Source organism: Lepidochelys kempii, chromosome 5, assembly GCF_965140265.1.
Source record: "Lepidochelys kempii isolate rLepKem1 chromosome 5, rLepKem1.hap2, whole genome shotgun sequence".
NCBI lineage: Eukaryota > Metazoa > Chordata > Testudines > Cheloniidae > Lepidochelys > Lepidochelys kempii.
In genome coordinates, this window is record NC_133260.1 from 130,411,487 (window position 1) to 130,424,206 (window position 12,720).

General features: G+C 41.6%; 1 protein-coding gene across 8 annotated transcripts in view; it reads left to right on the forward strand.

The window, feature by feature from the left end:
* Nucleotides 1–12,720, forward strand: part of DNAH6 (dynein axonemal heavy chain 6) — a 192,229-nt gene that overhangs the window by 23,784 nt on the left and 155,725 nt on the right. For all 8 annotated transcript variants that reach the window (XM_073345870.1, XM_073345872.1, XM_073345871.1 and 5 more), the window contains 7 exons: nucleotides 1,998–2,198; nucleotides 2,652–2,772; nucleotides 3,786–3,937; nucleotides 4,568–4,720; nucleotides 7,483–7,734; nucleotides 9,388–9,516; nucleotides 11,932–12,045. In XM_073345870.1, the coding sequence (XP_073201971.1) occupies nucleotides 1,998–2,198; nucleotides 2,652–2,772; nucleotides 3,786–3,937; nucleotides 4,568–4,720; nucleotides 7,483–7,734; nucleotides 9,388–9,516; nucleotides 11,932–12,045 (1,122 nt within the window). The remainder of the gene's footprint in view (nucleotides 1–1,997; nucleotides 2,199–2,651; nucleotides 2,773–3,785; nucleotides 3,938–4,567; nucleotides 4,721–7,482; nucleotides 7,735–9,387; nucleotides 9,517–11,931; nucleotides 12,046–12,720) is intronic.

The following is a 12,720-nucleotide window of genomic DNA, read 5'->3' on the forward strand; positions in this document are numbered from 1 at the left end:
AAATGCCATTGGCCTTCTTGGCAACAAGGGCACACTGCTGACTCATATCCAGCTTCTCGTCCACTGTCACCCCTAGGTCCTTTTCCGCAGAACTGCTGCCGAGCCATTCGGTCCCTAGTCTGTAGCTGTGCATTGGGTTCTTCCGTCCTAAGTGCAGGACCCTGCACTTATCCTTATTGAACCTCATCAGATTTCTTTTGGCCCAATCCTCCAATTTGTCTAGGTCCTTCTGTATCCTATCCCTCCCCTCCAGCGTATCTACCACTCCTCCCAGTTTAGTATCATCCACAAATTTGCTGAGAGTGCAATCCACACCATCCTCCAGATCATTTATGAAGATATTGAACAAAACCGGCCCCAGGACCGACCCTTGGGGCACTCCACTTGATACCGGCTACCAACTAGACATGGAGCCATTGATCACTACCCGTTGAGCCCGACAATCGAGCCAGCTTTCTACCCACCTTTATAGTGCATTCATCCAGCCCATACTTCCTTAACTTGCTGACAAGAATACTGTGGGAGACCGTGTCAAAAGCTTTGCTAAAGTCAAGAAACAATACATCCACTGCTTTCCCTTCATCCACAGAACCAGTAATCTCATCATAAAAGGCGATTAGATTAGTGAGGCATGACCTTCCCTTGGTGAATCCATGCTGGCTGTTCCTGATCACTTTCCTCTCATGCAAGTGCTTCAGGATTGATTCTTTGAGGACCTGCTCCATGATTTTTCCAGGGACTGAAGTGAGGCTGACTGGCCTGTAGTTCCCAGGATCCTCCTTCTTCCCTTTTTTAAAGATTGGCACTACATTAGCCTTTTTCCAGTCATCCGGGACTTCCCCGGTTCGCCACGAGTTTTCAAAGATCTAGACTGTTCTCGGTAGTTGCAGATGACAGAATGAGGAATAATGGTCTCAAGCTGCAGTGGGGGAGGTTTAGGTTGGATATTAGGAAAAACTTTTTCACTAAGAGGGTGGTGAAACACTGGAATGCGTCACCTAGGGAGGTGGTGGAATCTCCTTCCTTAGAAGTTTTTAAGGTCAGGCTTGACAAAGCCCTGGCTGGGATGATTTAACTGGGAATTGGTCCTGCTTTGAGCAGGGGGTTGGACTAGATGACCTTCTGGGGTCCCTTCCAACCCTGATATTCTATGATTCTATGGTGCTCTCACTATAAAAATGGAACTGATTATGTGCTTTGGATCTCAAAGATACCTGTATGCATTGGGGATTCATCCCACACTCTCAGGTGACATCTCACATTTGTACATACTCTCTACCTGATTGTCTCCCACTGCTGCCCTTTGGAATACAGACTGCTGCCTAATACAGTAACCGCTCAGGGAATGTCTACACTGCAGCTGGGAGCGAGCCTCCCAGCCCAGGTAGACAGAGTTGGGCTTGTGGAGCTCACAATAGCGCACTAAAAAGGAGCTGTGTGAACACTGCAGCGCTGGCGGAGGCTTGGACCCTGTGGGTAGGATGGGCTTGAACTTGGGTGGCTAGCCCGAGTCTCTGCAAGTGCCTCAACCTGCGCATATCTATTTTTAATGCAGTAGCACAAGCCAGCTACTGCATTAAACTGTCTTCTTGGGCTAACTGAGTCTGCATAGCTTTCTTCAGCTCTTCTTCCACATCCAATGGTGCAACAGTGATATTCTGCATCAATTGTGGCTGGGAACCAGCTCTTCTCTACAAGCAGAGTGTCTTCTGGCTACTACTGTATTTTTTGTTGTGAGGAGTGATGGTTTTCTCTGGGTTCTCCCTGTTTGCTCTCCGTATGAGGCTCCATCTAGTATCTTATCTGGCAAGAGCAGTGCTTAGCATGTTGCCTCTCCACTACTCCCCATTCCTGCTGGTCTGGAAGTGAGACATAATCTGCTGTAGACCTTTGCATACATACAAATGCACTATATTTTGGAAATATTTCACACCTAATTTATTTCACAATTCAGAAGGATTCAAAGGGTGTTAATGATGTTTTCTGTTGTCTAACAGGAACGTATTGCAGATATTATTAATCAGTTTCAGGCAACTGTGTTGTCTGTTGCTAACCTTGTACCTGATCAATACTTTGATGCCTTTACTCGTCCTATTATTAATAACAAAATTGAAGAAAAGACTTGTGGTGAAGGACCAAGTTTATCAACCATGTTTAAAGATGATAAGCATTTGCAAGCTATCATCCAGCAAATAAAGGTACCAAACGGTTTCAATTTTAGATTTGATTTTTAATTAATCAATACCCCTGTGTGCCAAGTCTCTTCTGAAGGTACTGCCCGTAGGTTTGTCTAAGGGTGATACAACACTGTACAGTTTGCATGCCTATCCAATCTTTGATGAGACTGGGCTAATTTCCACAAGGAAATTGACTGACACTACCAAATATTTTCAACCAGGTCACCAAACTGACCTTAGATGGCAATGAGTTTGATTCACCATTGATCTGAGTTAGATGCAGATTGGCGACCTAGAGATAAAAGACCACTATTCCATTAGCAATCTACTGAACCTTACAGTTTCTCCAGAAATTTTCTTTTAAAGTACCAAAAAGAGGAGTCAATGTATCATGTAGAATTGTTTTAATTTCTTCTATTTGTTTGCGCCAAGCAAATTCTTATGTACAATGGTTTTTTTTTGTGTAACATTTAGGAAACTGTGTATTCAGCATTTGAGTCAGCCAGCTTATATGCAGACACTTTTGAACGGTTTCGGTTATTTTTCAAAGAAAATGAAAGTCTTGACTTGGAAGCTCTGAAGCAGCAGGAACATGGTGAGTTCTCTTTTTCTCTAATTTTTAACTAAGATTCTTTGTTTGTTCGTTTTCTGTGTTATTGCAGCAAATATCTGCGGTATTTACTCTTGATTTGGTTATAAATGTTCTCTAGACCAGTTTCCAGCAGAGGAGTGCATTAATCATGGGTTCAAACATTTATTTACTCTTTCACACAAAATAATCTATGACTGTGTGCACACAAGATAACAATGGAATGAACTCCATTTGTATCTGCCACAGTGGAATAAGCTGTATTTAAGCCTTCATCCTGCAACTTGATCTGCATAGGTGGCCCCTGTGGAATCCTTTTAAAGTCAGTACTGTTCCATGAGGGGGCTGTGCTCATCTGATTGTGGGATCTGAGCCTTAGTTTGCACCTTTTGACTTCTTATCTGCTTATGCCCAAATAAATCTGTTAGTCTTTAAGGCCTCATTGTTTTAAGTATTTCAGTGTTTCTCCGGTGTGCTAGGCAGGTACTGATGTTTACCTGCACCATGCAAGGGCCACTGCCTCCAGCAGCAGTGCACGTTTGTCCCTCCAGCAGATGATTTCTTCCCTCAGCCCTGGCACAGCCTCTCCCTACCCACTGCCCTTTCATAAGCCAGAGTAGGTCCCCATTCCCTTTATGTTTATTTACTCAGTGAGGACAAGTGTCATGCCTTTTAAAAAGAAAAAGCTAATCAAACTTTATAGAACTTAAATTTTAAAAGGCTTGGTTTAGCTTTGGGCAAAGGTTCAGGTTGTTTTATCCAAATTGAATGGTCTGTACCTATCTCTTAAAGCTGAACCTTAGTTTTGAAACACTGACCCATAGCTCTGTCTTGTAGTTTCAGTACATTGTTCAGTTGAATAGATGTTTGCATTTGTTTCTGTTTAGATAATCAAAGTTCTAAATATGTTTTGTTATGTTTACAACTATCTGATAACAATTGTTCATACACTTTTGATCATTCTTCACACAAAGTGTCAGTTATTATTTTTAGTTTGACACTGTCATTATAACACACAGGTGTTGATTTCTTTGCGGAACAACTGGAGAAATATCACAGAGAACACAAAGATGCTTTGGCTATAAAGCAGAAAAGAAATGTAGGCTTGTTGCTTATAGATGCTAGAAAACTGAAAGAAAAATTAATACCATCACCAAAGCGCTGCTTGGAGGTAAATCTACAGGCAATATAGCAAGAATTTATTCCATTTCAGTTTTGCTAAGGTCAGTGACTGCCCAGTGAAGCAACTGGACAAGCTGGCCAGTTTGTTTTGTTTGAAGTCCTACCATTATTTATATTCTAGTACAAAAAATGTTATGATATCTCCAGCAATATCATGGGTTCATCTCGTTTTTAAACTCAGTTCATACGCTAATTTCACAGGTACTTTGCAACATCCTTTAAGATGTACTGCAAAATATTACAATGTGTCATCTTGGTTGTAAAGTGGAGTATCTTACCATGAGCACACAGTGCCAGTGCTTTGGGATTGTACTGGCTGCCTGTTTGTTATAGGTTCAAGTTTAAAATGATCTGCTCTGAAAAAGGCCTAATTGGCCTGGAACCTCCCTAACAGAGAACATTCACCTCTCCCTATGACATCAGTTGAGATCAGCGGAGGCTCTCGAGCTGGAGCTCCTTTGGTTAAAAAGAAAGGAACTGCCAGCAGAGCATTCTACACGAGGGCTCTTCATCTTTGGAACTCGCTCCCATCCAGGCCAAAATAGCATGAATTTATTGACCTTTCACCTCTAGCTTTAAGAATATTTTACACAATCTACTATTTCCCTTTGCTTTCTAGGTTATTAACGATATGCTTCCAGTTATCGGGAAGAAAAAAGTGGCTGCCATTATCGCTGAGGCACAAGATGCCAAATTTAAACTTGAGTTTCTCCCATCCACAACTACAGAATATGTTAATAGCCTGATATTCCTTGATGAAATTCAGGAACGAGTAAGTACGTTCTATCTTTCAGGAGATTGGGGTGAGGGGCCACTGCATATATGTATACGTATTTTATATATGTCATTTATTGAAAAAGGTGGGTAAGGACGACCATGTATTCACATGCTGCAGACCCCCACAAAAGTAAAAAATAAAGTTTGTACATTATCATTTCTTAATGGAGCATCACTAGAAATTATAAGACTGGGTCAGAGTTAATATCAAACTTGTGTTATACTTTTTTGCTTATACACAGCCAGTTCATTAGTCAGGAATGGACTATTGAGCTGACGACCTCCATCACAGAGATGTGTCTCATCACATCACAGAGACAGCAGAGTGGTGAGGAGTTTTGGTGTCACATTTCCCTCTATATAAAACTGGGATCTGTGTCTCAAGCCCAGTATTCTGCCTTTACTGGTAGAAGCAGCTCAAGAAGAGAAGAGCTTTCTCTGCTCAGTTTGCTATTGAAAGGCTTTTTTCATTGGCTATGTCTGAAGTTCTTTTCCCTCCTCCTCACTCCTCCTGGCAGGCTCCTGATGCACAGAGCTCAGTGGAGGATGTGACTAGAGAAAACAAGCATAGCAGGGCCACTATCTATGAGTATCCTTCTCTTCTAGCAGTGGGGTACTATCTGGCAGCCCCTCCAGCTTCTGAGACTGATGATTTTCTGTGCTGATACTGCATAGTGGTAACACTTACATGAAGAGCCTTTTCAGATGCTCCTCTTGTCAATGGCCAAGGTCCTTGGACAACTAGTTCACCTTCCCAGGTTCAGTCCTTCAGCCTTTAAAAATTTGGTGCAAGATCAGAAATCTGACACAGGAAAGGTCTCTATCAGAGGTCCTAGTTAGCAGGATCAAGTTGATATGCCTCCCTCTTAGACTAGGATGCACGAATGGAATTTCACTTGTGCCATGGGAAGTATTCGTACACGGTACTGGAAGAGGAACCTAATGATATCAGCTGCTTCTGTGCAGGGTATGATCAATGGCCAGGCCAACTGGCTGAGTCATCAGACACTCTCCCCAAGACAGTGTGGGGATTGAACGGCAAATGCTTCAGTCAGTCTTCCTGGAGTGGGGGAATCCACAGATTGACTCAAATAGCAACAGCAATGGTATCTGTTCTGTTCCAGGGAATGAGAAAGCAAGGCATGGAAGATAGATGCCTTCTCCTTTAGTCTGTCCTTGTTAGTGTTTATGGTCATCAAAGACCTCCTGGTGCCAGGATCATGTGTGCTACCATGACAAAGGCATAGTTTAATTGACAGCCTAAAACTGGGAAGGATGAATTGTGAATTTGGCCATCCCAACTAGCTGGAGAATGTTCTCCTTCAGACTATGGGAGATTCTATATCCAAGATTTGTTACCACATCTTCAGAACCTGATGTATTATATGCAACATGGCCTCAGTGCTAAATCAGTTTCAGCCAAGACCTATATTTGGTTTTTGTTCAATCAATACATTAAGAATCCAAGTGGCTATATTAGGAGCTCTTATGATTCCTTCAGAAAAGAGATTCTAATTTCTCATCCTCCTGTGCTCAGATTTACGCATGCTGTGACAGAAATCTGTCCTTCTATCCAAACACCCATTGGAAGTTGTTCCTGGATTAGCTGATGCAGCAGTCATTTGAACTGTGGGCTACAACCCCAGTGTTTTTTTCCTCTTAATTTAAAGTAGCTTTTCTTATACCAGTCACCCCTGTGAGAAGGAACAGTATTTTGAATGTCTGATTAGTCATGGCAATGCGGTCCTACAGACAATCTTGGAATTCCTTTCTAAAGTTGTCCCTTACCAACTGCACCAGGAAATTTTTTTCATCCTTTTTGTACAAATATTTCTTACCTCACTGAGATAAGATGGCAGCTTCTGGACATGTTGTTAGTTGCTTCAGGGTCAGAAGCATTGGAAGTTATCCGCTGGGCTTGTGATGCAGTTTACCAAGCATATGTAGGGGGAAGCTGTGATATCAGAAATCCTTGGCAGTGAGCTGCCACTGCATGCTCATGGGTGGTGTGGCCAAACCAATAGACCATTCCAGACTAGAGGACTTCCTGTTAGGAGGAGACAACTTTTACAGGTAAGGACAAAGCTACCTGTTTTCATTTTTAAAATGTTTCTAATTATTGCCAGCTGAAAAATATGTACTTATTGCACTCACAGGTGGTGAATGCTGTGTTAAACATTGAACTACATTTTCAAGTTTTAACCTCCCTTTTTCAGCTGCTAATAATTTTCTCAAATTCCTTTTAGACTGAAATTTCACACTTTTAGTAGCAGCAAAATCCATCCTCTCCAAGTGGGAACCAGAACATCCAGAAATAGACTTACTTGCAACCAGCAAAATAAAGCAAACTGAGAGAGTAACTGTGTGCCACTGCCTAATATTTTGGTATCAAAACTCTCTACAATGGAATAAAATGGTAACATAGCATACTGTATGCTAAGGGAGGGTACATTGAAGAAGATGCCATAAGTCCAGCCAAACATTTCTGTCTTCTCCAGCAGCCTGGACATACTCTGTTTTCAAACAGTAGTGATATAAGAAACTAAAAAATTCAGGGACAAGATTAACCTGTTAATTTTAATCACATAAAAAGATAATATTTGGCTAGGACTTGTTTTCTTCCCCTTATTAAAATTATTTTTCTATAATAACCATATTTTGATACTGTCAGCAATGTAACTAAGATTAAATAATGGTAAGGATTACTTAAGAAAACATGGTTGATTCACAGTAGTTGAAGTATGACTGTTTTTGCAGATTGAAAGCCTTGAAGAAGAAGGAAATGTGGTAACTCAGATGTATCAGCTTATTGAACAGTACCAAGTACCAACACCTCCTGAAGATTTTGCTCTTTTTGCAACTCTGAAACCATCCATTGTTGCAGTTCGCAATGCAATTGACAAATCAGTGGGTGAAAGAGATTCCAGCATTACCAAATTTTGTCAACATTTAGACCAAGATGTTGTAGAGCTAAATGAGGAAGTGAAAGAAGTGAAACAGCAAGCCCAGGTTTGCAAAGAGCAGTTTACATTATTTTCATACTGTACATAATTTCTGCAATTGTGTTTTATTAAAACAAGACAACCGAGCAGTAATAAGGACTATAAAGTTATCAACAGTCTATTCAACAATGTGAAGTAAGGTTTGATCTGTAATCCGATGCAAATGCTCACATTTTAAATTGTGCTGTATGAGTTAAAGGGTTGCACAGTATTTCTGAGGACAGGATTTGGCCTTATGGATCTAAATATATAGGACCAAATTGTATCTTCTGCACCAAAACAGAGCTGATCTTATCACAGTGGTTCTCTCAGGGACTGGACTTCTCCCCAACCTGTCTCAGAGCTTCAGCAATGTCCCACATACTTACTGCCTCTGCATGTGATGGGGTTCATCAGCTTGACACTTGCTCCTTCACCTTCCTGCCCTCACCCCAAGGTCCCTGAGCATCGGGGTACAGTGAGTCACCATGAAGCTGGGCTCTGTGCCTTCTCAGGGGCTGTGGACCCCACATGGAGTCCCAAAATGCTCATCTTCCTACCACAGGCAAGGGAAGCACACCAGTTCCATTGTAACCAGGGTGTTGTGGATAGAGGGGCAGGATTTGATCTGTAATGCTTAGACATATTTTGAAACGTACATGTTTTTAAAAGTGAGAAGTAATTCTTCTGCTCTACTCTGCGCTGATTAGGCTTCAGCTGGAGTATTGTGTCCAGTTCTGGGTGCCACATTTCAGGAAAGATATGGACAAATTGGAGTAAGTCCAGAGAAGAGCAAAAAAATTAAAACATGACCTATCAGGGAAGATTGAAAAAATTGGGTTTGTTTAGTCTGGAAAAGAGAAGATTGAGAGGGGACAGGATAACAGTTTTCAAATATATAAAAGGCTGTTACACGGAGGAGGGAGAGAAAATGTTCTTAACCTCTGAGGATAGGACAAGAAGCCATGGGCTTAAATTGCAGCAAGGGAGGTTTAGGTTGGACATTAGGCAAAACTTCCTAACTGTCAGGGTGGTTAAGCACTGGAATAAATTGCCTAGGGAGGTTGTGGAATCCCCATCGTTGGGGATTTTTAAGAGCAGGTTAGACAAACACCTGTCAGAGATGGTCTAGATAATACTTAGTCCTGCCATGAGTGCAGGGGGCTGGACTATGTGACCTCTCGAGGTCCCTTCCAGTCCTGTGATTCTATCATTTCATGGTTATGGATATAAAAGGGATCAGTACTTGCCCAACTGCAGGGTTTCCTCACAGATGTTGCCATAAGCAATCAGGTCCTGGAAAGATGCCCTTACTGTGTGGCCCTAACCATGGCATAGGGAAGTCCCATGATCTATGCGGTTAGGAAGCTAACCTTCACCAACTGACGACAAATGGAAGATGGCGGTGGGAGAATATATTTTTCATTTATAAAGAGAAGAGATTTGATCTAGAATCTTTGAGACTTGATAACTTTTCCATACCTATTTACATTGGTCATTTAAAATAGATTAAATCTCATCACACATACGTTATGCAATAAATTTTAATATTGAAACATTGGTCCTATATGTCACTGAGTTTAAAACTTATTTCCATTAGCCTGGAATATAGGATGTTTATCTCAACCTGAACTAAAAGCTAAATTTAACAAACTAACAAAAAGTTGTTTTTGCTAAACAGGACCCACAGATTTTGGATATTGCAGCTGACCAAGCCAAAGTAAAACAAACTCTGACAGACTTGCAAACCATTCTAGATGAGCTACAGAAACGGGCATTCCAGTATAAATCCTACCAGAAGAATTTTAAGGTAATTTTTCCCCTCAGCTCTTTGCTGGACTTTTATGAAGCCTGAATTGAGCTGTATTTTTTGCAGTGTTAAACAAATTTTTCTGAATAGCAGAACTTTGTAAAGCCAATGCCCTGTCTAGTGTGTTTTTGGAAATAGGTATTTCTTGCCCAAACCTGCTCATGCACAAGCGAAGGCTGGATTGAGTCTCCTTTGAAAAATTGTTTGTGTGATGTCCTAATTAAACCAATGGGATTTTGTAATCTTTGTAAGCATTTTAAAGAGACTTTATGAAAATCACAATCTCCATCAGCTACGTATGGGGGCGGGTGGGGGGTGGGAGTTCAAGGGACTAACAAAGACCCAGCTAGAAGTCTGGGGATTGTTTGTGGCTCACTTCTGATAAGGCCCAGGTAGGCCCATGTCCTATTGCATGTTTACTGGTATATCGTTTCCTAATCAAACAGGCTCATGAGGGAATCCAGATGTCCGCACACTGTACCTTCTTTGATGTGTCTGCATTGAAGGAGCTAATGCACTGTGGGAAGTACCTTGATTTTATTAGAATTTTCAGATAATACCATGGAACAGCCTGTGGCAGTCACCTGGACTTCCCCACTGGTCTCTTCAGCTAGGGAAAAAAATGCACAAGAAATGTGCAGTAGGGAGCAATCCTCCTTTGGCAGGGAGTTGGGCTATGTCTTTTAATAGGTCTTTTTCCTCTTTAGACTGTGAATCCTTTGGGCTTTGGGATTCCTTATAGGCTTGGAAACCAGAGTTCTTCTGGAGCATAACCCTTGTAAGAGCTACATTAAAGAAACAAAAGTGACAAACACTGACTGCATTTGTAATATCTATGAACTATCTGTTGTATGAGGGCCTCATGAGCATTAGATGAGAGCTTTGCCACCACGCCTGGATGTTTGTGTGGCAATAAATGTAATGCTGATGAGAACGACTGATGACAGGGAGTTTGTAAGCTTTGTAAGCACTCACCTTACAACTTACTTGCCTCTCAGAGGGTACCTACATTGCTGGAAGGGCCACTAGAGCTTATAACTTCAGCCGGTACAATATCTGATAGTACAACAGCTGAGACTTCTTTCAAAGGTTCCACTTCTCATAGTTGAAAGCACTGGGTTACACAACTGTATGTCATAACTTCTAAGAACTATATTGGAGGAGGCTGTAATTTCCCTGGGTTTGGAAATGTGCTTTAAGTGGATACATATGTACAGCTGTAACAGTAGGTTTAGAGGGGTAAGTAGCACCAGCATGCTGTTGGAAAGAACAGACTTTTTTGGAAGATGTCAGTTTGCTGGTTACTAACCTAATGCCATCTTTGGGTAGCACCTGGATCCTAATAATATTTAGGTGGCCACAATACCATCTGAAAACATGGGCAGTTGAGTTATTGTAAATTGGTTATGGGTGATAAATAGAATTATTGCAATCTGTTAGAGTGGGAGAACTCCTCTACCTGTAGTTAAAGGGAATGTCACTGATACGTCTCAGGACTGGGTATACGATGGAAATCAAATAGAGCCTTTCCAGCTTCTTAAAGCATATCTTTGTTTAGTGATGAATATTCAGCACAGATGGAGAGAGCTATTTTAATGCAATGTATGTGCCTTGGCAGTTTTTCACAGAACTGACTAAAAATTAACAGTAGACTGCAATATTTACTGACTGCTGTAAATAAAAGGAGTCAAGACAACTGAATGGAGTTCACAATAATTTTGTATCTTTTGCACAAAAATATTTAAGAAGAAAAGTGGTTTAGAACAGATTATTTGCTCCTAAAGCAATATGATAAATTGCTATCCCTACTCTTCCCCAATGTTAACTGTAGCATTTGGGAAATGTGAAGTGGGTATTTTAAAAAATACATATTAGATCAGAGGTGGGCAAACTACAGCCCGTGGGCCACTTCTGGCCCGCGGGACCGTCTTGCCTAGCCTTTGAGCTCCTGGCCAGGGAGGCTACCTCTGGCCCCTCCCCTGCTGCTCCTCCCCCCCCACCGCAGTGACGCCGCTGGTAAGAGGGCGGAGAGCAGGGGGGGTTGGATAAGGGGCAGGGAGTCCTGGGGGGCAGTCAGGGGACAAGGAGAAGGGGGCGGTTGGATGGGGTGGAGGTTGGATAAGGGGCAAGAGGTCCCGGGGGGCCTCTCATGGGGTGGGGGTGTGGATAGGGGACAGGGAATGGGGGGGGGGTTGGATATGTCTGGGGTTCTGAGGGGGGCGGGAAGTGGGAGGGGGCGTATAGGAGGTGGGGGGCCAGGCTGTTTGGGGGGAACAGCCTTTCCTACCCAGCCCTCCATACAGTTTCGCACCCCCATGTGGCCCTCGGGCCAAAAAGTTTGTCCATCCCTGCATTAGATTGTTTGTTTGTTTTATAATAAGTTTTAAAAATGACTTTTTAAATTTCTCTTTTGAGGTGGAAATTTCAAAATTTGATGCTTTGGAGGAAGTTAGTGCAGAACTGAAACTCAAACAGCTGCTTTGGGATTCTTGTTCTGAATGGGAAATACTCCAAACAGAATGGATGGAGGTAAATTAAGTGCTCTGATTCCTAAATGACTAAGTATAAAAATGATGTATAATACAGTTTATAATATAAAATTCTAGTTTATAATATGTAGAAAAAATACTTTCTTTTATTTTTCCAAAGTGGCATTATAGATTTTTGAATTACAGAGCTATAAAAGATTACTATGCAGCTAATCTTTTTGTAAATTATTCCAGAGGTTATGCTTCTTGAATTGCTCTATACTATCTTGTGAGTTTAGTGAAACAAATTGTAAAGCTTGAATAACATGGCAGGAATTTTGTAGATAAGTAAGTTTTATTCTAACCATTTAGAACAAACATTTGGGTTATGAAGGCTACTTAATCTTTGTGTCACAATGGATATCTGCAGTTACTAAGGCTAATAAAGAGGAAAAAGAAAAAGAAAAAAGAATAAAAATAGTCTGCCCTTAGATAAAGTTTCACTTTCCTTCATTTGGCTTTCTTCAGGCTTCTCTTCAAAATATACATGAGTTACTCCTGTGGGGAATTCTGTGCCACTGCGCATGCGCAGAATTTATGTCCCTCACAGATTTATTTGCTTCCCCATGGAAAAATCACTTTCTGATGGGGAAGCAAAGGAAAGCCACAAAAGCAGTCATGCGACCCTCCCCAGCAGTATGTTTCAGGTGTCCAGGGCCGTGAGCAGAGAGGTAAA